We start from the raw sequence: 27,256 nt of genomic DNA on the forward strand, positions 1-27,256 counted from the left end.
ATCAGAATGTTTTCAAGGCACATCCACGTTCTAGTATTTCTCAGTATTTAATTTCTTTCTATGACTGAATAATACCCTACTATGCATATATACCACCTTTTTATTCATCCATTCATCTGCCAAAAGACATTTGGGTTTTTCTATCATTTGGTTCTTAGAATAATGCTTCTAGGTACATTCGTGTATAAGTGTGTTTGAGTCCCTGCTTTCAATTCTTTTAAGTCTGTATTTAGGAGTAGAATTGCTGGATCATACAGTAATTCTAGGTTTACCTTTTTGAGGAACCACCAAACTATTGTCAATGGTGGTTACACCATTTTACATTGATGTATCTTTTGTTTGTTTTTGAGATGAGATTGTCTTTATTTCTCTGCCACTGAAATTAAGTCCACTATTAATTCCCTTTCAGTTAGAAAAAAACTAAATTTCCCAATTAAAGGTTAACATAGCCACTTCCAGGTTTATTTTTTTTTTAATTTTTTTTATTTATTTATGATAGTCACAGAGAGAGAGAGAGAGAGAGAGAGGCAGAGACACAGGCGGAGGGAGAAGCAGGCTCCATGCACTGGGAGCCCGACGTGGGATTCGATCCCGGGTCTCCAGGATCGCGCCCTGGGCCAAAGGCAGGCGCCAAACCGCTGCGCCACCCAGGGATCCCCCAGGTTTATTTTTTAATTGTGGTAAAATTCACTGAATATAAAATTTACCATTTTTAAAGTTTATAATTCAGAACTAGATACATTTTTTTAAAGAACAAATAAATGCACAATAATCTGAGATATTGAATTACTTTTGAAGACTCCAGTCTATTTAAATCTAAAAACTAAACATCGGGCAGCCCAGGTGGCTCAGTGGTTTAGCACCGCCTTCAGCCCAGGGTGTGATCCTGGAGTCCAGGATCGAATCCCACATCGGGCTCCCTGCATGGAGCCTGTTTCTCCCTCTGTCTATGTCCCTCCCTCCCTTCTTTTCTCTCTCTCTCTCTCTCTCTCTCTGTTTTTCTGTCTCTCATGAATAAATAAAATCTTTTTGAAAAATAAAAACTAAACATCCCTACTGACTCCGCAGAACAAGGGCCAATTAGCTTGGTGGAGGTAGGTGGAGATCAGAAGAACAAGGCAAGACAAGGAGGATGAACTGCCACTCACTGCCCATCCATGGCTTGGCTCCTCTCCCGTCTCTGGGCTTCCATCCTGTTCCACTCTCCACCTTACTCACCCTGCTACAGCCTCACCCATCCCCTTGATGCTCCTCTGACACGCCAGGCATGCTCCATCTGACACCTGCCCAGCCATGAACAGAAACCACACCAGGTAGTCCACTGAAGGAATTTAACACAGGGCATCTGTTACAAAGACTCTGGCAGGGCTACAAAGCCAAATAGGAGATAATGAGGCCACCTAAAGACTACTGATGCCAGAAAGCCAATCCATCCCTGAAGCCAGAGGAACAGAAGGAAGAGGTAGTATAAACAGTATAAGAACTACATGAAAGGGGATTTAATAGCAGAGTTAATTTCAGTTGCAGAGAAATAAAGGCAATTCCATCTCTACTCAAAAAAAAAAAAAAAACTACCAATGTAAAATGGTACAGTCACCTGTTGACAACAGTTTGGTGGTTCCTCAAAAAGGTCAACACAGAGTTACTGTACAATCCAGCAATTCCAGGCATACATACAGACCCATCAGGCAACAGCTGGACTGTGGCAGAGGCACCAGGAGGGCAGGGAAACAAGAACACCATGGCCTGACCCAGGGGGCCACATGGGACATCCATGGACCACAGAGGAAGCACAGCACTACTAGACATGCCTCCTGAAGCTGGGAATAAATGCTCTAGCCTCCCTCTTCCTCTCACCTTCTAAACCCATCACCACCTCCCTCTGGCCAAACAGGAAGACAGTGAGCAAGGGGGTCTGGGAAACAGACTCTGCAGGGAAAGGCAAAGAATAAATGTGAGAGCAGAGGCAAGTGACTATAAGCTTTCAACTTGTTGAACTGCAAAGGATTCCTTCCCCAAGTAACAGCAGAGCTACTCGCCTTATTCCCTGATGTCTCTACTCAAAAGTCCCATAAAGAAGGCTGCTGACCACTCCATGCAAAGGAGTGAACGCCCACACCCTTGCAAGCTACTAGTTGCTCATCAAAATCTCTCTTCATGAACCCCTAGACACTTCCCAGCCTGCCTGCGGCGGCCAGGTGACTCACAGTCTCCACCAACCCAGGTGCTTTTCGCAGGCCTGACTCATTCATTCCTGTCCTCTGCCTGGCCCCCGAAGTTGGCAGTCCTGAGCTCTAACAACTCAGCATAGCACACCTGGCATTCACCCACGGTATACAAGAGTCTATAGCACCTCCTTTATTACAAAGTGGGAACCTTCTCTAGTGCCAAACGAAGGACTTCTAAAGCTTGTGTCTTGTCTTTTTTTTAGGGATGTTCCCCATCCTTTGCTGAAGGTCATTTTCATGCCAATAGGAACAAAGCAAAGGATCCACGGATCCAATAAGCCAGATAATTATGGACTAAAAATTGACAACTCTGAGGCCAAATTTACCAGAGTTTTAATTTACTAGACCTTAGGATCAAACATCTTTAAAACAGCCAGAGGTCACCCTTGGCCAAGAGGCATCAGTCTGCCTATATGAGATCCTAAACTGCTGGGACAGTTTCAGGCCTCTGGGTAAGTAGCCCCTGGCCCAAGCCCTGGGCCACCCCAGCTGTCACAGACCCTCCCCAGGACTCTACGGACAACCCCATAATCTAGGAACTCGCGGATTAATACCTAGCCGGGGATAGCGCCCTGGCTCTGGCTCTCTCCCTAAGCCAGTGGTTCCCAACCAGCTGTTAAACATTCTCATCAGCACCCCTGGACAGAGCACAGTATTTTCTTTCTACCTTCCATTGACATCCTTCCCAAGTCTCTTGCACCAGAGCTAGCTGATTTGCAAGTTCATGAATACAGCAGAGAGACAAAGAGAGGGAACTGAAAGCTGTGCAGGGATGGAAGGGCGGTGGAGTGGACTTCCCCTCACAAACAAAAGGATGGGCCCAGGCTTCTCCTGGCCCATGAAGCTTCTCCAAAAATACTTTTCTACAGAAATGAAATTGTTACCCAAGGTGACCCGATGAAGCAAAATATAAATTCTGCTCTGAGTTAAAATGCAATCAACCATTTTCAAAAATCCCCACTGAGGATTAAGGAAGTCCGGTTCTCTAATTTTACAGTTGGGTGTGTATTAATACCACCTGCTTTCAGCTGATTATAAAAGAAGATGTGCACACAGTAGAGGGTGGGGTCTGGCTTCCAGGGACAAGCAAGCAGCAGGACCAGTCCTCAAGTCTGGGTCCTGGAGTCATTATTTTGAACATCCGTTTTGGTGGCCAGGGACCTTGCAATACATTGGAGCTATGAGGAAGAGTGATAACAGATCTGGTCCTTGGCCATCAAGAGAAACAGTCACAAAAACAGATAGTGCCATAAATAGGTTTGATAAGAGGAGGACTCAAGACTAATGAGGGCTGGGGAGGGGGAGGCAGAAAGGAGACATGCAGAGGAAGGGCACAGGCCAGCTGAACTGGGTAAGGAGCTCATGAATGACTTCTTGGGAGGAAATCTGAGATTTCAAGAAAGAAGAGATCAAAATCACATTCACCTCCATTTGAATGGCTAGTATCAAGAAATAAATACATGAAAACAACAAATGTTGGCAAGGATGTGGAGAACTTGGAACCCTCGCACACTGCTGGTGGGGATGTACAACGGCATAGTCACTACAGAAAACAGTATAGCAGGTCTTCAGAAAGTGAAACACAGAATTACTATTTGATCCAGCAATTCCACTTCTGGGTACTTATTCAAAAGAACTGAAAGCAAGGATTTGAATAGTTATTTGTACAACCTGTATTCATGATAGCATTATTTAGCAGCCAATAAATGGATGTCCATTCACAGATGAGGAAATAAAGTGGTATGTGGGTGTGCATACACACAATAGAATATTATTCAGCCTTAAAAAGGAAGGAGGGGATCCCTGGGTGGCTCAGCGGTTTGGCACCTGCCTTCGGCCCGGGGCGTGGTCCCAGAGCCCCAGGATCAAGTCCCGTGCCAGGCTCCCTCCTAGCCTGCTTCTCCCTCTGCCTGTGTCTCTGTCTCTCTCTCTCACTCTGTATCTCTCATGAATAAATAAATACTTTTTTAAAAAAGGAAAGAAATTTTGCCATACTACATGAACCTTGAAGACATTATGCTAAACAACATCAGCCTTAGGGACATGGAGTATAAGTGAGCCTCGCTCACATGAAGCACTTAAGATAAATCATAGAGTACAAAAGCCAAGGGCTTGGGGCAGAGAGAATGAGGAGTCAGTGTTTAATGGGGATGGACTTTCAACATGGGAAGATGAAACGGTTTGAGAGATGGAAGGTGGGGATGGTCATACAATGTGTACACTTAGAATGATTTAAATGGTCATTTTCCTATCATGTACACTTTGCCACAATTTAAAAGAGAAAACAGAAGTTTGAGTTGGTAATATGTGAACAAGAATTGGGGAGGGAGGAGGGAGTGGAAGAGTAAAAGCAATGAACACGTCCAGATTTGATAGCTTCAAATGTAGAAACCAAGCATGCTGTTCAAAACGTAGGATTTAAACACCTAAACTGGTCCCTGACAATAAAGAGACAATGGTACTGAACACCTTCTCCCCTAGAGTGTCTAGTATTAACACTTTAATTGCTCAATTATGAAGAGGTCCCAGGGGTTCCCCGGGCAAGGGCTCTGGCAGTAGGGCAACACGGAGGACTCAGGTCACGGTTTCTTTACCACCTGGTTGGAAGTGTTGCAATGCCCTACCTGCAAGCTGCATGTTAGTACTGGGTGTGAGGTAGAGTTTAGAGAAAGAGCAGAAACAGACAAAGCTGGTAGAGGACAGATCTTTGGACCCAGGTCAAGGAGTGTGTCCCCTGCCCAATCTCTGAAGAGAAAAATGACAGAGCTTTAAGTAGAGGGCGGGGAACAGGTTGGTCACTGAAGAATCCCCAACCCCCAGCCTGGCACAATGTGCAGAGTGGATCAGGGAGGATGGAGATGGAAGGCAGAAAGACAAAATATGGCAGAGGGAAAGGACAAAGAGGCTGTAAGGAAAACCAAGGGCTGTCCAGGAAAGCCGAGGAAAGGGTAGAGCCATAGGTTAAGCCATAGGTTAACACAGGAACCAATGGAGCTGAAGATGAGGATTCAGTTGTGAAACCTGCAATAAGCCTATGGTGCATCCAAATAGACACATGGAAGAGAAAGGGCCCCAGGAAATGATGTGGACTGCAGGTAGAACTTCGAGTCATCTGCACATGGAGAGCAATTTTCACCAAGGAATTCAGACAGGATGTGTATGCACAGAAATGAGAGGCAACAAAAGAATCTGCAGATGAATGATATTTACTATTTGAGGGTGTAGAAATGATATATAAGAAGGATGAACAAAGAAGCAGCAAGTATCCCAGGAGGTCGTGGCACTGCAGAAGAGAGGGGGGATTGGTGGGTCAACATCGGAGGGTCCTTGGTGCCAAGGGCTGCTGAACACGCGAGGAATATTAGACTTAAATTTTACAGGACAGACAGCTAGCTCAATGATAGCAGGTGTGTCTCTGGTATGTTCTGAACCAGGCCTACGACCTTGTAATGGACTGCCAACACATAACCTCATGATGATCCATCAGTCATTAACAAGAACATCAAATTACAAGGTTTTGCCATGAAATGGCAGTACTCTGGTCTGAATGTGTCCCTCCAAAATTCCTATGTCAAAATCCTAAAGATGATGGTGCTAGGATGTGGGGCCTTTTAGAGAACCCTGACGTCATGAAGATAGTCTTCATGGAATGGGATTAGTGCTCTTATAGAAGAGGCTCCAGAGGGATCCCTTGTCCCCTTCCACCATGTGAGGACACAGTGAGAAGGCAGGGGCTGTGGACCAGGAAGAGGGTCCTCACTCAACCGTGCTGACACCTTGATCTTAGACTTCCCAGGCTCCAGAAATATGAGAGGTAAACTGCTGTTGTTGATAAGCTCCTAACTCTGTGGTATTTTGTTATGGCAGCCCAAACAGACTACAACAGGCACTAACTGCAATGTTTCGTTCTCCTTTCTCCAGTAGAAGGAAAAATACTTCCCTTTTCCATACTGCATTCTGCATTGGTGACTCTAGGCATCGAACATCTGCAAAACCCTCCAATTCCAAGTCACGCCTATGTAAGTCTCAGTCACTTTTAATTCATTTTCATCAAATCTAAAAATCAATCTTTGTTCTTTTCCTTCTAATTTAATCACTTCCTTTGTAGACCTCTGCTGGTATAAGGTATCTTGGCAATCATGAAATACAGTACTGTGCAAACTAAAATAATAAAATATGAATATATTTTGATTGAAATACTGATATATTTCCAGATGCTACGCTAGGAGATAGGAAGTCAGAGGAAGTAAAACAGATATGATGCCCTGGGGTCCCAAAGTTTACCATCTAGTCATCTAGGTAAAGAGACAACAGACAAGTGAATATAGTGTGATAAAGTAAAGTGGAATCCCCTGTCCTTGTTCCCTAAGACAGGGATTACCAAACTTCTCTAGAGGGCTGAATATTAGGTACTTCATACCTTATGGGACAGATGATCAGTTACAACTGCCTAAAAGCTGCCATGCAGAGTAAGTAAATGAACATGTGTGGCTGTGTTCCAATAAAACTTTATTTATAAAAATCCATGGCAGAAAAAAAAAATCCATGGCAGGACACAGTTTATCCACCTCTGCTCTAAGTGATTATAACTTACAATACTTGCTGCTTCATTTACTCATGAATTCAAACTGGGGAAGAACATGATCTTTCAGAGAGTCCCCTCCTGGAAACAACATGCCATTATGAATAAAACAGTAGGAGCTTCAGAATCACAATCACTAAGACCTAAGGCCAAACCCTGGCTCTGCCATACTTATGACATCTGGAGTATTAAGAAAATTCTTAGAGCCTCATTTTCTTCATCTATCATTCACTATGCATAGTCATTTCAGAAATAAAATGGAACAATAACAAATCCCCTGGCTCACAGGAGCTGCTCAGTATGTCAAGAAATGTTTGCTTGACATTGTCTATGTTTGCTGCTCAGCAAACAAGAAAGTCAGGCCTATGGTCAGCTAATTCATCCAAACAGAGAAATACCCAGGTTTAATTTCCAAGATTAACTTAAGTCTAAAGACATAGGTGTAGAGGTGGTTAATTCAGAAGACCCTACCAAGGTACATCTTTCTGAGCTGCCATACTGGCTTTTGTCCTCAGATTTGTCCCCCTTCAAAATCTCAAGACCATTGCTACAGCTTCAAATGTCACAGTCTCATGCAATAACCCAACACCATAAAATAAGTCTCCATTCAAAAAGCAAAAATAGGGAAGCCTGGATGGCTCAGCAGTTAAGACTCTGCCTTTGGCTCAGGGCGTGATCCTGGAGTCCTGGGATCGAGTCCCACATCGGGCTTCCTGCATGGAGCCTGCTTCTCCCTCTGCCTGTGTCTCTGCCTCTCTCTTCGCTCTCTCTGAATGAATGAATGAATGAATGAATGAATGAATGAATGAATAAAATAAAATAAAATAAAATAAAATAAAATAAAATAAAATAAAATAAAAAATAAAAAAATAAAAGCAAAAATATTTCCCAGATGGCCCTCAGCAGACTCCTTCCTTCCCCTTGGTCAGAATTATGTCCCATGTCTATTCCAAAAGCAACTACTGGCAAGCTGATAATTATTAAGGTTGGCCTGATCTGATCTAGATTCACTCCCCCTGGAGCTAGCTTCAGGCCTGAAGCTCTTGAAGACCCAACATGTGAACAAAATCATAATTCTATTAGCAAGAAAGAAGGGGGAGAGCAGTTTCTGCTATAATTATTCACACTAACCTGCGTAACTGAAGAGAGAGTTACACAAACTGCAGGACCAGACTCTAAAATGCAGATTCCCGTTGTATCACCACCAAATCAATGATTTGTGTAGATAAATCCAGCCACTTGTCAAAGCAAGAGAAAACAGCTCCCCCAGACACGACAGACTTTCACTTCTGGGATTTGAATCCCAAAGGAGACACACTGGGTAACCCCACTCCCCAAGCCTTTCTGGGTCCTGCATAACCCACCTGCCAGAACCATTCAAGGGGATCTCAGCTAGAGATGGACACTGCTTCCCACACCTGCCAACAGTGCTTGACAAGACAAAACTGAGTTGATGGCATAACGCTTAGTAATCATGTCCACCCTACCAACATTTCATAACTCAGGAACGTTTGGGTAAAACTAAGTCAAAAAACACATACACAAACAAAACCTGAATGCTAAGTCAAAAACAAAGACAAAACAAAAGCGCCAAACAAGCAAACTAGGGAATGGGGAATGGATGCAGGCACTAGCTAAAAACCTCACAGAACCGGAGGAAATTCACCTGCAAACTCCTTTTCCCAGGCTACAGTTTATCACAGAAGGAATGCCTGGCACCTGACTTCTAGACAGGCCACTGACATGGCCATTCACGAAGATGGCAAGCCAGCCAAGAGGAAAAGGCCTCGCAGTGTGGCCGCAAGGGGCCACGTCCAGCTTTGGAAGAGGAGTCCAGATCAGACCACTTCTCCCAGAAACACAACTGAGAAAGCGAGGTGGATATTTAAACAGTTATTAAAACAAAACAGAGGACCCCAGAGCACTACAAAAGCAAGGAACAAAGAACCCAGATCCCCCAGAGAAGGGAAGTCCACAGACCAGAGGCCTACACTCAGGCCTTTACTTGGCCCTTGAGGCTTCTGCCAGCAACAGAGTTTCTCTGATGAGAAGCTATGAGGGGCTTTCAGAATTCCCACAAGGTCTGAGAGGGAAAGAATCCGAGCTCAGAACCAGTGGAGGAGGACAGAAACTGGTAAACAGCTCAGGGTAACAGAAGAGCATCCCTCGAACATTCATGCCTGCCTGAAACCACACAATGTGACTTTATTTAAGAAAAGGCTCTCTGCAGATGTAATTAGTTAAGTTGAGGTAATAGTGGAGGAGGGTGGGCCAAAATCCAATAGGGCTGCTGTTCTTCTAATGAGAGGACACGGAAACAGAGGCCCAGAGGGAACAGGCCGTGGGAAGAGAGTGGCCCAGGCTGGAGCAAAGCAGCCATAGCAAGGGGTGCCAAGGACGGCGGGCGCCAGGGACGGCTGACAACCACCGGGGGCTGGGAATGCGATCTCCCTCAGAGCATCCAGATGGAATAGGCTCTGCCAACACCTAGGTTTTGGACTCTGGGCCTCTAGAAATGTGAGAGAATAAATTTCTCGCTGCTGTTTTAAGCCACTTGGGATGTGCACATTTGTTATGGCAGGTCTAGGAAACAAATACATGCTGGAAACCCCAAATAAGTACGTCCTAGCAATAGGCAAAAGCAGAAATATATCTTCACCAAATGCTGAAGCCCAGGCATGAAATGCTCAACCCCTGACGGAAGTAAACTGATCTTCGTCTACCCTACTTGCTTGAGCAGCAAGAGTAAGTCCCCCTGAAGAAAGGTAACATCCCAAGCTTCACACAACTCTTCATACACAACACTCAGTTGAAACTACCAGGCACATGACAAAGACAAGGATGGATTCAAAAATCAAAACTAAAAAAAAATAATAATAATAAGGGACTTCGGGCTATAGCCAAATGAGAAGTTAACAAATCCTCTCCCCAAAAAGCAACTACAAAACTGGACAAAAGTGACAACCATATTGGCACTCTGGAAACTGACTTCAAAGGCTTATCATCTGAGAGGTGTTTATTCTTGAAAACTGCTAAATTTCAGATAAGGACATTGGCAATAACAACAGTGGGACAGTATATAACAACAACACTCATCTCAGTATATAACAACAACACTCATCTCAGGGGCAAGAAGAAGAGGGTGAGAGTGTGGGGAACCAGAGCACTCGGGCCCCTCTACAGATGGCAGGGGTGGTGGGCTCCAACCTCAGTCAGCAGAATGTGGGCCCAGAGCCACACATCCTCCAGCTGAACAAAAGCTAGAAATCCGTATTTCAACATGAAATCTCACAATCTGTAAATGTGGACAACTTTTTAAAAGCATTTTTTTAAGCACACCATAAAGGGCAGCTGTTCCCAAACTCAGCCTTGTAGGTACCCTAACCCCAGATGACCAAATGCAGTCCTGCCGCAGCAGACTCTCAGTATTATCTACTGTATGGTGATTTTCAACAATATCATTTTGTTTGGTCATTACTTTGGATTCAGTTCTTCTCTCTTCAAAAGGTAATGTTTCCCATCTGTAAACAGAGCTACTACAACAGCCTTGTGGATTAATTCACCATTACTTATTGTCTCCTCTCACTTCCAATTCAGTTAATTGAGCTAGAGTGGTCTACAGAGGAGCAGTAATGGGCATCCAGCCACTGCCAGAGGAGGGGGAAGCTGAGAAGAGCCAGGAATTTGACATCAGTCTCCCTTGGTTGGAATCCTCAGCATTGCTGTTTACTACTATGGGAACTTGAACAACTTCTGAACTTATTTGAGCCTCAGTGGCATCATCCAAAAAATAAGCACATCACCTTGGAAATATGGAAAGTTGTGGCCATGTTATCAAGCACCAGCTCCGACAGCTCTGCACTGAGGCCTGGTTTGGCAGGCACTGTCTCATTGAGCCCCCACCACAGAACTGTGAAGCCAGTCCTGTGAGTGACCTTATTTTACACAAGAGGAAACAGAAGTTCAGAGAGGGGATGTCCCAAAGAGTTCGTGTGTGACGAGCCACAAAGCCAGGATTTCAACCCCATCACCCAACTCTAGGGTCTAGCAATAACTGCCAAGCTACAGAAAGGGCCCAGGCCAGCAGCCAGCAGGGACTAGGGAGCACAGGGATGCTCATTTCCATCCAAGCCTACTCTTCGGATTTCATTTTCTCCATTTTGGCTGCCAGTAGATGAGAAGATGGCCCTTGCAGGTAAAAACCACCAAGGCTCAGTGCAGTGTTTCCCCAGGGTCATCTCATGGTCCAACTCCAAAGCCAAGGTTGCCTCTGCCATGCCAGCAGCTGCCCTTGTTGCATGGAAGCTGACCCAGAGCCTAGTGGTCTACTCCACCCTCATTTCTCTACGGTAGCTGCTGCACACACAGAAACGATGGAAATGGGAAGAAGACAAGGGCCCATGATGTTGAGGACAACTCTGGGCAAAGTTATGTCCTTGAGCAGTTCATCACGCAGCCCGCAGCACTGAGCCACCCCCATGCAGAGGCCACGAGAGGCCACCGAGACAAGAGAGGCTAACAGCCCAGGTGACCAAGGCAGGAGGCAGTGGATTCCACAGGGAGTGACTGAAAGGTGGCTCCACTCTGACTCAGCCCCTGGGTCCCTGACTTTTAGAGAAGGGACCCAAGAGCACAGAAGAAAAATCAATAGTGGGCAGCCCGGGTGGCTCAGCAGTTTAGTGCCGCCTTCAGCCCAGGGCCTGATCCGGGAGACCCAGGATCAAGTCCCACATCAGGCTCCTAGCATGGAGTCTGCTTCTCCCTCTGCCTGTGGCTCTGCCTGTCTCTCTCTCTGTCTCTCATGAATAAATAAATAAAATCTTTAAAAAAAAATAAAGAAATATTGATAGTGACAGGAATCCCTCTGGCAGCTGTCCCCTACCCCAAAGGGGACTATATTCTTCTGAGAACGAGCGCCTGGTGAAATGAACGACAGCAATCAAAAATCTGTTGAAGGACTGAGAGCAAAAGGAAGAGAAATGCACCAACACAAGGGAGCAAGAAAGGCACAGGGCTCATTTGGCAGACACCTCTGCCAGACATGGCAAGAGATGACGGTCTGCTGTGAACAAGGGGCAGCAGCAGTGACACAGATGTCGTTACACTAATGAGATTCAGTAATTTGGGGCAGCAGCCACAAGTTGAGGGTCTGAAAGAATCTGCTCTTTAAAATGTTGGGTAAGAGGGCACCTGGAGGCTCAGTAGGTTAAGCACCAACTCTTGGTTTCTGCTTGGGTCATGATCTCAGGGTCCTGGGATTGAGCCCTGTGCCCAGCTCTGCACTGGGTGTGGAGCCTGCTTGAAATTCTTTCTCTTTCTCCTCTGCCCCTCCTCCCACCCTCACCCCCCTGCTCATGATCTCTCTCTCAAAAAAAAAAAAAAAAAAGTTGGGGAAGAAGGACATAGGATGTTTCTCATTTGACATGATATACTTTTAGGTCCAGATCCAAAGCAAATCATTTTAAAGTTTCCTCATCTGTACAATGGAGAAAATAAAGGTCCCTACTATTCATTAGACTGTCATAAGAACTGAGTGAGTATATATAATGGACTAACGAAGTTCCAGGCTTGTACAAAATGCTCCCTACGTGTTGGTAGTGATTATTATCATTATCCCTGTCATTCAGACACACAGGAGCATGGCATGCAAGAAGTGCTTTGACAATACTAAAATGGATGGTAACAGAGCTGTAAGCTCAGAGACCTATTGTTTCTGTTGCTGGTGTCGAAAGCAGATTTAATTACAAAATGTCATGCTATTCCCATGCACAAAATTAAAACATATCTTCGATTTCCCAACAACTGCCACACCACACTGGTGACAAAAGCACCTGAGCTGCAGGACCCTGAGCCCCCAGAGATTGCAACATGTGGTTCTGAGGATTCGACAAAGGACAACACCATTACTGACTAGAGGTAAGACATCCTCACACGTGGATTTCTACACCAACATGCTGCCCCCATTCCAGCCCCACACAATGCCTGCCTTAACTGCCAATAAAAAGTAAAAACTTTTTAGAAAAGACTACATCCTCTGTGCTCCATTAGAGTGAGCAGTACCTGTTTCGGTCTTGCTGGCAAAGCCTGCTGCCTGTTTGATCGCAGCTGCCGTTAGTGCTAATCCCCGGCTCCTCTTGAGGCCATGCTGCAGGACGGCCTCAAACTGGGCACACAGACAGGTTACCCTGCAAGAGAACCAGTTATTCATCAGTCCACCTGTGTAAGAAGAGAGACACCCAAAATAGCCCCAGTACTTCCAAAAAGGGGGTGAGTCATCAGTTATAAACCTCAAGGAAGGTACACACTTGACACCTGGATTTATGGGCAGGTAATTGATATGGAATTGACTTGGGTCCCTCAGCACACCTCTCCCCATTTATGTTCTTTCACATACCTCCAGGAAGCCCCACACAGTCTAGCCATATTCATCAGGCTCTTGAAAGCAGAGTAACAATTCACAAGAAAGGTGAGAAAATGGAATTGGTGCCAGCCAGCAGAGGAGAAAAAATTAAAGCCAATTTAAAAACAAATCAGTCTGGTGTGGGAGGAGTGGACAGCTAATTGTATCCAATTCACAAGTTCCAACTCTAATTCATATCACATATAGTTTAAGGAACTAGATTATCTTTGAAGGGATTGAATGTGCCAGCCTCCCAAATTGGAAACATTGTATAATTTCATGGCCTGTTACATAACTAAAAAAATAATATGAAGTCTGATACTTATCCTTTATTTTGCTGTAAGAGATTACATTATGAAGTCAGATCCAGAGTTGATGGGATGAGTTTTCAATTAAGTTACTATTGTGGATTCCATTAAATTCATTTCTCAATAACCAAAGAAAGAGGACCTTCAAGAACATGTTGGCAAAGAGATGAGGTCACAGCTACTACCTTCTATTCTTTACCATCCTCATAGGGCTCCTGGGCACCCAGGCCCACTGAGTCTGTGGACTTTAAGGCCCTTCCATTCACTCATGCAACCTATGTCAAGAAATCCTTGGGATGCCTGGGTGGCTCAGTCGGTTAAGTGTCCAACTCTTGATTTTGGCTCAGGTCATGGTCTCAGAGTCCTAAGATCAAGCCCAGCATCAGGCTCCACAGTGAGTGTGGAATCTGCTTAAGATTCTCTCTCTTCAAAAAAAAACAAAAAAACAAAAAAACAAAAAAAAAGATTCTCTCTCTTCCTCTCCCTCTGGCCCTCCTACCCCACTCGTGCTCATGTTCTCCCATGCCCCCTCACCTCAAAAAAACAATAATAAACTCCCCCTATGTGCGAGGCACTACTATTCTAGGCTCTGAGGATACAAAGAGATAGCAAGGTCTCTGCCTCACCACATTTGCACAGTTCTAGCAAAGGGAGATACACAAAACTAACCAGACCATTTCAGTTAATGAAAACTCTGGGGATCCCTGGGTGGCGCAGCGGTTTGGCGCCAGCCTTTGGCCCAGGGCGCGATCCTGGAGACCCCGGATCGAATCCCACATCAGGTTCCCGGTGTATGGAGCCTGCCTTCTCCCTCTGCCTGTGTCTCTGCCTCTCTCTCTCTCTGTGACTATCATAAATAAATAAAAAATTTAAAAAAAAAGAAAAAAGAAAACTCTGAAGAAAATCAAACCAAACAAGGTGGTAGATGAAGACACAGCAGGAACAGGCTTAGATTCTAGGGCCTGAATGGAGGTAAGCTTGGAGTTATGACCTGGATGTGACAAACACAGCAGACTGGGCAGAGGGACCCAGTGCAAAGGTCCTGAGACCATCATCATCCTGCTCAATCTTGCCTAACTTCAGGCATTTCCTGTTCCACTCACCTCCACACCTGTAGTAATAATACTCTAATAGTTTATTGCTCTGTGGGTGGTAAACTATTTTCATACCTATTATTTCATTAGCTCCTCCCATCAACATTATTATATAGGTGAGGCAGGTATTATCTCCGTCTTATACCTAAAGAAACAGGCTAAAGACATTTAAGAGACAGTACATGAGTACATAATAAATAGCATTATAAGACTACATAAATAACAACATCCATACTCCAGCCCTACCGAACCCCAAACTGATCCAAAGTAGATTCCATATACACCCCATGCTTATTCTGAGACAAATGTCTCAAGGCAAGCATGCTTATTCTGAGACAAATGTCCTCTCTTTTCCATACCCCACCTTGATTCAAGCCATCCATCTACACCATAAAACCCTAACATGGAAAAAAACAAAAAAAACAAAAAAAAACCCTAACATGGTGTCAGCAAATACATAGCAATTGTACATTTACTCTCTGTCTGTGCTCATGACAGACATCAGTAATCCATCCCAGGATTCTGGGCAACCACTGCTAAAGATTAAAGTTGGCCCTCCACTGGAAGGAACCCCAACTGGCATCCCAAATGTAACATCTGTCCTCAATGACACTATTTAGAAACCTACCTTGACTACCCTACATCTAACTGAATGTCTAGTACATAGTGTGTGCTCCATAAATGCTTTTTCAACAGGTAAGTAAATAAGTAATTAATCTTGAGCCATAAGTCCCAGAATACTCCCCCACATTGAAACAACCCTCTTTGCTAGACAGATGTCACTCTTAAACATGAGATGTGTATATGCTAGTCCTCTACAAATTCACGCAGGTACACATTTAAGGGCTTCCTGAAAGCTGGCACACCTAACAAAACCATCTAAATTCCACAGGAATCAAAACAAGCATGGCAAAAATGGAGCCCAATGAAAGTCCTACCTCAGGGGAAAAAACCAAAAACGCTGGGCTATGTTTAGAGTACTCCATACTAAACCACAGCTTGGGGGCTCGTGGGTGGCTCAATAGGTTAGGCGTCTGCCTTCAGCTCAGGTTGTGGTCCCAGGATCCAAGCCCCACATCTGGCTCCCTGCTAAGCAGGGCATCTGCTTCTCCCTCTCCCTCTGTCTGCCACTCCCCCTGCTTGCACACTCGCTTACTTGCATGTGCTCTCTCTCTCTAATAAATAAAATCTTTAAAAAAATAAAAATACTTAAAAAAATAAACCACATCCTGCACCTTTAAACAAATCATCTGCAAATATAATAATTAAATCAACAATCCCTGTTAGTTTACTTGGCTCTAACATACAAGTCAGTAACTACCTCGCCAACACTAGATAATATCTGGCCCCTAAAGGGAATGGAATGCAGGTGAACAGCACAAACTCAGTCACCAAGGTTTGGGTTACATCATCAGTATTACCTTCCAGATGAAGACAAATCACAATCAACTTGATACAGCAGAAAACCCAGAGGGAGTACTAAAGGGAGTATTAACCCTAAAATTAATTCACTATGATGACTACGTTGCCAAAGGCCATGCTATTTATCATCCTCCCTATGTCCCCTTTGCATTTCCGCACTGGGCCTGAGTTTATACCTACTGATCACTCAAGACTTAGCTCAAGGGTCCCCTCCACCAGGAAGCCTTCCTGAGTGCTTCCTCATTCTGAACTTCTTTCTACTGCAGCCTTTGACCAACGTATCTGTTGATGATCTGCTTTAGAGATGCCTTCTCTTGCTGACCTGAGCTCCCCTACAACAAGGATCATGCCTCATTTATCTTCATTGCCCCAGCACCTAGCACAAAGCCTGGCTACTGTAGGAACGGTGACTAAAATGGCCCCTTCCCTGGGGGCACTCAGAATATGGACTCAATGTACATTTAGGTGAGAGCTGTACCTCAGGAGATTTTGTGTAACCTATGATCCAGACCCAGCTCAGTTAGGACTAGTGAATCAAGCAGAACATACTTGTCCAACTAGTGGTACCTACAACCCTTTAGCTTGTGGTGGGCACACTGCAGGCACTGATTTATAACCTTGTCACCCTAAGGTTTCTGTTTCTTCTCATCTTTACTCAATTATGATAATTTCTGCAAAATGAAAAGAGTACCTGCCCTAGTGGGGCTCTTTATTTTCTCAGTTTGATCTCTCTAATTTCCCAAAATGCTCTCTGTTGAATGCTTTCCGGCATCACTGTGGCAGGTCAGCTGCCTCCGTGGCATCTCACCACATTTAACTTCTACTGTAAGTCAATGAACTGGGCATGTTTGTAATTAAGTAGGAGAACTTAATAGCAAATGAGGTGTTTTGTTTTGTTTTTTTTAAGCACCAGTCAAGAAAATCACTTCAGGCTTTTATGCATACAACTACTGACCAGATGAATGGATAAATAAAATGTGGTGTCTTGATACAATGAAATACTATTCAGCAATACTAAGGAATAAAACACTGAGATATGCTACAACAAAGATGAGCCTTGAAAATATTATGCTAAAGAAGTCAGACCCAAAAAACCACAAAGTGTAGGATTCCATGAAATTTTGAGAAAAGGTAAATATATAGAAACCAAAATTAGTAGTCAATTAGTGGTTGCCTAAGACTGGAATCAGGGATTAACTATAAACTGACACAACAGAAATTTGGCATAATGAAAATGTTCTAAACTTGGTTGAGTTAATGGTTGTACAACTCTATACATTTACTTCTAAAAAATCACTGCAAGGGACGCCTGGGTGGCGGCAGCTGGTTAAGCAAATGACTCTTGGTTTCCATTCAGGTAGTGATCTCAGGGTCATGAGATCAAACTCCACACTGGGAGTCTGCTTAAGATTCCCTCCCTCTTGATCTGCCCCTCCCCAAACCCCACATGAACCCTTGCTCGCTCGCTCTAAAATAATTAATTAACTTTAAAAATTACTGCACTGTACGCTTATAAGAGGTCAGTTTTTATGGTATGCAAATTAGATATCAATAATGCTGTTAAAAATCAAAAAAATTTGGGGTGCCTCAGTGGCAGAGTTGGTTAAGCATCCAACTCTTGGTTTCCAATCAGGTGGTGATCTCAGGGTCCTGAGATCAAGCTGCATGTTGGGCTCCACACTCAGCAAAGAATCTGCTTAGGATTCTTTCTCCCTCTCTCTCTCCCCTTCCCCATCGTGCTCCATCATGCACATGCGCTCTCTCTCTCTCCCGCTCTCAAATAAATAAATAAATCTTTTTTAAAAATGGCCCTCAAGATGTTTAGTAAAGCCTGATAAAGGAATGAAAGAATGGAAAATTAATGGCCTTGCTCCTGCTGAATTTAAAACTACCTACCAATACCAGCACAGCTGGACACCACATGAGCTTGACTAGTTTACTGCTGAAATTCTGCAAGTGGTTTTCCTGAGCTTTGACCTATATTTCAAGACTCCTTATCCTGCCACATGAATCTATAATAAGATTCTTAAGAATCCTGTACTTTTTAATGGCAAATGCTAGAAAAAATGACAGGATCAGCAATAAAAGCCACATTTTTACAAATGACATCAAATTAACTTTATGAAAGAGGGCATATTTCAAAGTGCTCTTTCACTGTGTTATAGGAACCTCTGGAAGAAAACCCAAGTACAATCATGAAAACGGACTGGATTATCCTCCTGTGGATGTCACCTGGAATGGAGTCAACTGTATCCATAAAAATCAGTCAATCAACAGCATTAGCCATATCTCAGACTTAGGACAGTAGAATCACCACTAGCCTTGCTACCATATGGCATTCATGTGCAATGGGCCATACTCTACATTTATGTATAAAGAATAGTTTTCCAAAGGTTCACATCCTTTAGCCTGTGAATTTTCCTGGCAGATACCAATCCTTGGCTGAAATCTACAAGTCACATAAAGATTTAAGAATGAAGATACTCAAAACAACATCATCTATACCTGGGGAAAATTAAAAACCACCTAAAGATCTCACATTTGGACAACTGGTTCAACATAATTGAATGCTATTTACCCCTTAAAACTCATACCAAGAGTTGATAATGAAAACCCACAGGTTTGTAATATAAAATGAAAAATCAGCACGATGTGAAATTATATATTGTCTGCTCTCAACTATGCTAAAAAAGAATCCTAGAAGGAATTATGTGAAAACATTAATAGCCACTTGGTAAAAGAATTACTGGTGATGTCTTTCCTGCCTTTATGCTTTTCTGAACTTAGCTTCTTTCCAAAACAAGCATTAAAGAAGTATTGACATCTCAAGAGCCAGAAATATTGCTACATTGAGCTATAACAAATGAAGAAATACAACTTGAAAGTTATGGTGAGGAAAAGGAGTATAACTATTTTAAATGCTTATAGAGAACTTTAAATGGCATTTTTAAAAAGCTTAGATTACAAAATAAATAAACTTTTCAAAACAAATAAAGAGCTTAGATTATAATGTTTAAGCCAAAAAAGCAGATCTACAAAGATATAAAAGTGTTTCTAACCCACAAATAAAAAATGCTGGAATAAATGAAACTATAACATTAAAATTTGATTTTTTTTTTTAGGTAAGCAAAATGGGACAAGGGAATTCCATTTACAATAGTAACAAAAGTAAAATAAATCATATTTTTAAACAAGAAGGATAAAAATCCTATATGAAGAAAAGAATAGTATTTTCTTAAAAGGTATAAAAATCAATATAAATAGAAATACCATTTTCTTGAATAAGATTTATTAAAATTAAAATGTCATTAATGTCTAAATTAATTATGTATATATCAATTGATGTATAAATTGAATACAATTTCAGTAATAATCCCAGGAAGGACTTGGCACAGTATGGTTCTGAGTGTAGGAATAAACAAATTGATGGAGTGTAAAGAAACCCCTCATAGAAAATCCAAAAAGGGGTGCCTGGTGGCTCAATTGGTTAAACATCTGCCTTTGGCTCAGGTCATGATCTTGGGGCCTTGGGATCAAGCCCCCCATCGGGCTCCCTGCTCAGTGGGGAGTTTGCTTCTCCCTCTGCCTCTGCCCCTCCTCCTGCTCGTGCTCTGTCCCTTGCTTTCTTTCTCTAATAAATAAATAAAATTATTTTTAAAAAACCATCCAAATAAATATGGAAACATGTGAGATATAATAATGGCAGTGCTTCAATTCAGATGCACAAGAATGGACTATTTAAACCAGGGGCACTGACAAAAGCACCCAGCTACAGGGCTAGAAGGAAAGAATAAACTTCTGCCTCCAATTCCAGATAGAACAAAATTCCAGATGGATCAAAATAAATAAAACTATAAATGGGAAAAAATAAAACTGTAAGAACAATAGAGAAAAATACAGAAGAACCTCAGGACAGGATACTCTAAAAGCAAAATTTTAAAGGTTCATTCAGAAGAATGCCTGGGTGGCTCAGCAGTTGAGTGTCTGCCTTCAGCTCAGGGCGTGAACCTGGGATCTGGGATCAAGTCCAGCAACAGGCTCCTTGTGGGGAGCCTGCTTCTTCCTCTGCCTATCTCTACCTCTCTCTGTGTGTCTCTCATGAATAAATGAAGAAAATCTTTTAAAAATAAATATAAATAAACAAAGGTTCATTTGGGGTGCCAGGGTGGCTCAGTTGGTTAAGTGTCTGACTCTTGGTCTCAGCTCAGGTCTTGATCTCAGGGTCAAGGATTCAAGCCCCACATTGGGTTCCATAGTAAGCATGGAGACTACTTTAAAAAAAAAAGGCTCATATAATTAATTTCATAAAATTTTTAAATTTCTATATGGCAAAAGATACCATAAACATGGTAAAACAATAATGAGATACTGGAGAAAATACTTACAAAATACATATGGTTGAAAAAGGATCAAAAGCCATATTACATGGAGAGCTTCTATAAATGGATAAGAGAAAGACAAGCAACTCAAATAATAATAAACTTTCAACAAGGTCAATAAACACATCATGAAAGGAGGAAATGTTGACCAGTAAATGGATGAAAATACATTCAGTCTCACCAGTGGCCAGGAAAGTGTCATAATACTAAGATACCAATTCAGGACTATCAACTTTAAAACCAATCACAGACCGACTATATTTAGTTTCTTATAAAACTAAATATGCAAATATCATCCACCCAACAATTACACTCTTGGTGACTATCTCAGAAAAAGGAAAAGCATTATGTTCCCATGAAAAACCTGCACGTGAATGTTTACAGCAACATTATTTGCAATAGCCAAAAACTGAAACAACCCAGATGTCCCTTCCCTCAGCGAGTTAATTAAAAAACAGAGTTTGGTCCCTACATACCATGGAATACAAGACAGCAACAAAAAGGCACACACACTACTGATACATGCAAAGACATGGGTCAATCTCCTGGGAATCACACTGAGTGGGGGGGGGGGGGGGGGAACCCAATTCCAAAAGGTTATACACTGTATGATTCCACTAATACAATGTTCGTGAAGTAACAAAATTATACAACCAGAGGACAGATTGGTGGTTGCCAGGAGTGAGGAAGGGAACAGGAGGGAGGTACGTGTGGTATAAAAGGTCAAGGAGAGGGATCCTGTGACAATGAAACTACTCCATTATCTTGACTGTGGTGATGAGCAGGTGTCCCTATGCAGTGATAAAACTGCACAGAACTAAACACACACACACAAGCACATACACACAAATAAGTATAAGCAAAACTAGGAAAATCTGAAATGCTGTCCTAAAGTTTTATAAGTTGTTACTACTAAGAAAAACTGGGGAAAGGGAAAGCTGGATCTTTCTATATTACTTCTTAACAAATGCATGTGAATCTAAAACAAAACAAAAAAACAAAAACAAATGCATGTGAATCTACAATTATCTCAAAATTAAAAATTTAAATAAACAAATACAAAAAAATGGAGTCAAAGATATATAAATAAATATATACACAAATATTTTTATTGTAGCACTGTTTACAATAGCAAAAGCAGAAACAAAATTAGAAACAACTTGCACATCCATTAACAGGAAAATAGTAAATAAGTTATACCACCTCCAGACTGTAAAATATTACACAGAAACTAAAAAATAATGAGATGCCATATCTAATCAACCCGAAGAAGCACCACCTTTTTTTCACACATCTTTGAAATCCAGTTGTGCCTCATAATTGATAAAATTAGACAAATTGGCATTACTCATAAAGATGCCATTGACAGTAAGCTGTACCATTATGTTACCTACTGACCTGGAAAAATTTCCATAATACACAGCCAGGTCTAAAAACAAAACAAAAAATAGGGAAAGAGGCAAGATGGTAGAAGAGTAGGGGACGTTGTTGTTTCAACTGGTCCCTTGAATTTAGCTAGATATCTATCAAATCATTCTGAACACCTGTGAATACAACCTGAGATGTAAGAAAAGAATTGCCAGAATTCTACAAATAGAAAAGCAACCACTTTTTTGCAAGGTAGGAGGTTCAGAGAAGTGAATCTCAGGGGATATATGGGAGGATAAATGGTGGGCCAAGGGAGCCTCTGTAAGCCCGCTACCCAAACGTGATATAGTCCTGCAGTGCAAAATGGGAACTTTTAGAAGTCTGCTCCAGTGAGGGACACCCCTGCCAGAAGAGATCACATACCAGGTTGTAACTCACATATCAACCTGTACCAAAAGAAAGGGATTATTCCCTGCATATTTTCAGACCACAATGATTTGAAACTGGAACTCAATCACAAGAGGAAATTTGGAAGGAACTCAAACACTTGGAGGCTAAAGAGCATCCTACTAAAGAATGAATGGATCAACCAGGAAATTAAAGAAGAATTGAAAAAATTCATGGAAACAAATGAAAATGAAAACACAACTGTTCAAAACCTTTGAGATGCAGCAAAGGTGATCCTAACAGGGAAGTACATAGGAATATAAGCCTTTCTCAAGAAACCAGAAAAGTCTCAAATACACAAGCTAATCTTACACCTAAGGAAGCTAGAGAAAGAACAGCAAATAGAGAGTAATCCAAGCAGGAGACAAGAAATAAAGATTAGAGCAGAAATCAATGAAACTGAAACCAAAAGAATAGAGGAAGAGATCAACGAAACTAGAAGCTGGTCCTTTGAAAGAATTAGTAAAATCAATAAACCCCCAGCCAGACTTCTCAAAAAGAAAAGAGAAAGGACCCAAATTAATAAAAGCATGAATGAAAAAGGAGAGATTACGACCAACACCAAGGAAATACAAACAATTTTAAGAACATACTATAAGCAACTACATGAGAACAAATTAAGCAATCTGGAAGAAATGGATGCATTCCTAGAAACTTATAAACTACCAAAATTAAAACAGGAAGAAATAGAAAACCTGAACCAGCAAGGAAACTGAAGCAGTAATAAAAAATCTCCCAATAACAAGACCAAGGCCCGATAGCTTCCCAGGGGAATGCTACCAAGCACTTAAAGAAGAACAAGTAACAGAACACCTCGGTGGCTCAGTCAGTTGAGCCACTGCCTTCAGCTCAGGTCATGATCCCGGGGTCCTAGTATCAAGCCCCACATCCAGGCCCCTGCTCAGCTGGGAGCCTGCCTCCTCTTCCCCTTCTGCTACTGCCCCCTACTCATGCACTTGCTCCAATAAATAAAATCTTCTTTAAAATAAAGAAGAACTAATACCTATTCTTCTGAAGTTGTTTAAAAAATAGAAAAGGAAGGAAACCTTCCAAATTCTTTCTATGAAGCCAGGATCACCTTGATCCCAAACCAGACAAAGATCCCACCAAAATGGAGAATTACAGGGGCAGCCCAGGTGGCTCAGCCATTTAGCGCTGCCTTCAGCCCAGGGGCCTGGTCCTGGTCCTGGAGACCCAGGATCGAGTCCTACGTCAGGCTCCCTGCATGAAGCCTGCTTCTCCCTCTGCCTGTGTCTCTGCATCTGTGTGTGTGTGTGTGTGTGTGTGTGTGTATCTTTCATGATTAACTAAATAAGATCTTTAAAATTAAAAAAAGGAGAATTACAGAACAATATCCCTGATGAACAAGGATGCCAAAATCCTCACCAAGATACTAATCAGTAGGATTCAACAGTACATTAAAAAGATTATTCACCATGCCCAAGTGGGATTTATTCCTGGGATGCAAGGTTGGCTCAACATCCACCATCAATCCATTTGATTTGAACATCAAATCCATCAACATGATATATTACATTAACAAAGGAAAGGACAAGAACCATACGATCCTCTCAACTGATATAGAAAAAGCATTTAACAAAATACAGCATCCTTTCATGATTAAAACTCTCCATAGTGTAGAGATAGAGGGAACATCAAAATCAAAATCATAAAAGCTATATATAAAAAACCCACAGGGGGATCCCTGGGTGGCTCAGCGGTTTAGCGCCTGCCTTTGGCCCAGAGCGCGATCCTGGAGTCCCGGGATTGAGTCCCACATCAGGCTCCCTGCATGGAGCCTGCTTCTCCCTCTGCCTGTGTCTCTGCCTCTCTCTCTCTCTCTGTCTATCATAAATAAATAAATAATAAATAAATAAATAAATAAATAAATAAATAAATAAATAAATCTTTTAAAATATAAATACATAAATAAATCTTTAAAAATATAAATAAATAAATAAATAACCCACAGCAAGTATCATTCTCAATGAGGAGAAACTGAAAGCTTTTCCCTTAGGTCAGGAACACATCAGGGATGTCCACTCTCACCACTACTGTTCGACATAGTACTGAAGTCCTAGCCTCAGCAATCAGAAAGAAAGAAAAGGCATTCAAGTTGGCAAAGAAGTGAAACTCTCACTCTTCACAAATGACTTGATATTTTAAGTGGAAAAGCCAAAAGAATCCACCTCAAAATTGCTAGAACTCATACAGGACAATTCAGCAACATGGCAGGTTATAAAACCAATGCACAGAAATCAGTTGCATTTCTATACACTAACAATGAGAGAGAAGAAAGAGAAATTAAGGAATTGATCTCATTTACAACTGCACCAAAAACCATAAGATATCTAGGAACAAACCTAACCAAAAAGTTAGAGGATCTCTGCTCTAAAAACTACAGAATACTTAGGAAAGAAATTGAGCCAGACACAAAGAAATGAAAAAACACTCCATGATCATGGCTTGGAAGAATAAATATTGTGAAAATGTCCATGCTACCCAAAGCATCTACATATTCAATATAAAGTAATATAGAGTAGAGTAGCTACTATTAGACATAGCTCAGGCTATGATCTCAGAGTCCTGGGATGAAGCCCCATGTCAGGCTCTGCATTTAGCAAGGAGTCTGCTTGTCCCTCTCTCTTTCCCTCTGCCTCTCCCTGGGCTCATGCTCTGTCTCTCTGTCTCTCAAATAAAATCTTTTTAAAAAATAAAATAAAAAATAAACACATTTTGAGGCCCCTGGGTGGGTCAGTCAGGTAAGCATCTGACTCTTGATCTCCATTTAGGGATGTCTTAATTTCAGAGTTGTGAGTTCAAGCCTTACACTGGGCTTCACACTGGATGTGGAGCTTACTTAAAAAAATAAAATAAAATAAAATCACGTATTCTCTTTGACCCAGCAACCCAACTACTGAAAAATCTATGCCAAGGAAATAAAATCCTCAGTACAAAAGTAAAGATGTTCAAGGGTATCTGTTGTTTCACTGTCCACAGTAGTGAACACTAGACATGAAGTCATTATTACCTCATAGGCAACTATTTGCACATATGCATCATGCGATATAATGCAACATCTTAAAAACAACGATTAGATTTACAAAATTAAAAATAATTAAAACTATTAAAACCTTAACTTAGAAAGGTTTTGACAGGATACTGCCAAGAGAGAAAACAGATACAGAACATTACATATAATTCAATTTTTGAAAAACAAGGGCAATAAAACCTGTGTGTGTGTACGTGTACACATGTGTGTTTTACTTATAAAAATTATGTGAACTTGGAGAAAACCACAGAACAAATAATTTTTTGTCATAAACAAGGTACAAGGAAGAAGAGGATGTAATAGAGAAAAAAAAAGAGGCCAAAAAAAAAAAAGTTGACAAAGAACCAGAAAAAATGCAAGCCTGGTAACAGTGAAAACTCACAAGGCAGTAGTTTTCAAGACGCTTTAAGTGTGAAGGTTTGAGGGTGGCAGACAGGCATGCAAGAAGAAATCAAATAAGTGTCCTACCAGAGGAGCCAGAAACTAAAAAGAATAACCAATTCTTCAATGAGTAAAATCGCACAGTTTCTGACCATTTTCAAAAGTTACTAATATCAACAGAGTAACTGCCTTCTTGTGGGAAGACTGACCTCCAGCTCTTCGTCTAGCCGCAAATACTGCCTAGGATTCTCCTGGCAGATGAGGAGCTTCAAAGTCAGGAACAGGAGCTGGCAGCCGGGAAGGAAGCAGCTGAAGAAGCTGGTTCCCAGGGGAAAAGAGAATGGAGGAAACAAGAGTCCCTAGACACTGAAGGAGTGAATAAATGGGAAACAAGGAAACACAGAAGTGACACTAAGCCAGAGGACCCAGGGCTCTTCAAGCATAGTTGGTGCCCACAGCCTGGAAGAAAGGAAACTCCACACCAAAGCTTGCCTTAAAACAAAATGAAACAAAATTAAAGACAAAACACAACTGCTCTGATTTCTGGCCACACCTTACACCAAAGAACTGGTGTCTCATTTCCCAAGTCCCGGCAGCCCCTTGGGCTTCTCAAGGCTCAGTCACAAGGCTTTTCCAATCCTCTGGCTCTCCTTTCAAGAGCCACGTCTCCACTCAGCCCTCTGGCCCAGTGCACAGACTCACCCCTCGCTGCCTCCCAGACCCCATCTCATCCCACCCCCCTGCACTTCTTCCAGAAATGCAACTCTATGTTGTTGTCTTTCTTTGTTTTTTTCCCACCCATACCACACTTTGCCATGGCATACAGGACAAGATGTGATTTTAGGAGGAACACAGATGAACATTTCTATGTTAATTATTTCAATGCATCAAGAAAGACTATAATCAGCATCAGTCTTGGATTTCACTGATGGTATTACTTATGATAAGACCAGAGTAGATACGGCCTTCAAATTCCACAAGCGAATATCTGACTCAGACAGTATACAGAAATGGCAAAAATTATGAAAATGGCACTCAAGTAGCCATAATCTAAGAAATGATACCCTAGTGGATCAAGTTCAAACACCTTCCCAAGACAGTACGAGAGGAACCTCCTGACTTTGCAGACCATCTCCCAACACATACAACACATCCACGATCTCATCATTTTCTCATGCCTCCCTACACCACCCCACTTGCTACTCCTACTGCCTGGAATTCCCATCCTACCCATCTGGACCACTAAAGATCCCGCACTCACCTCTTATATCTGTACTAGGCAATTATAACTACAGGCCACCATGACTATCCACAAATTACATGCTCATCTCCTGAACTCAGTTCTAAGTTCCCTGAGGACAGCAAACAACTCATCTGGTTTATATCCCCAATGCTAACATAGCAATCTACAAACAGAGATCTGTTGAATAGAGGAATTAATGAGCAATAGTCTAGCCTTTAGTTTCCAATTCCGCCAAAATACTGATATGTCTATAGTCAAAGAATGACAACATATTGAGTGTTAGTAAGTTCCTACTGGTTATGCCAAGCAAACAGTTCTACAGCTAAGGAAGTAGGGACTGTGATCATCTTCT

At 42.1% G+C, this 27,256-nt stretch overlaps 1 protein-coding gene across 2 annotated transcripts in view; it reads right to left on the bottom strand.

Annotated features, from left to right (window-relative positions):
* The window catches only part of SNX29 (sorting nexin 29), a 534,000-nt gene that overhangs the window by 474,828 nt on the left and 31,916 nt on the right, over positions 1 to 27,256 (bottom strand). For both annotated transcript variants that reach the window (XM_072753833.1, XM_072753832.1), the window contains exon 4: positions 12,871 to 12,995. In XM_072753833.1, coding sequence (XP_072609934.1) covers positions 12,871 to 12,995 — 125 coding nt within the window. The remainder of the gene's footprint in view (positions 1 to 12,870; positions 12,996 to 27,256) is intronic.

The sequence above is a fragment of the Vulpes vulpes genome, chromosome 3 (assembly GCF_048418805.1).
Source record: "Vulpes vulpes isolate BD-2025 chromosome 3, VulVul3, whole genome shotgun sequence".
Taxonomy (NCBI): Eukaryota; Metazoa; Chordata; class Mammalia; order Carnivora; family Canidae; genus Vulpes; species Vulpes vulpes.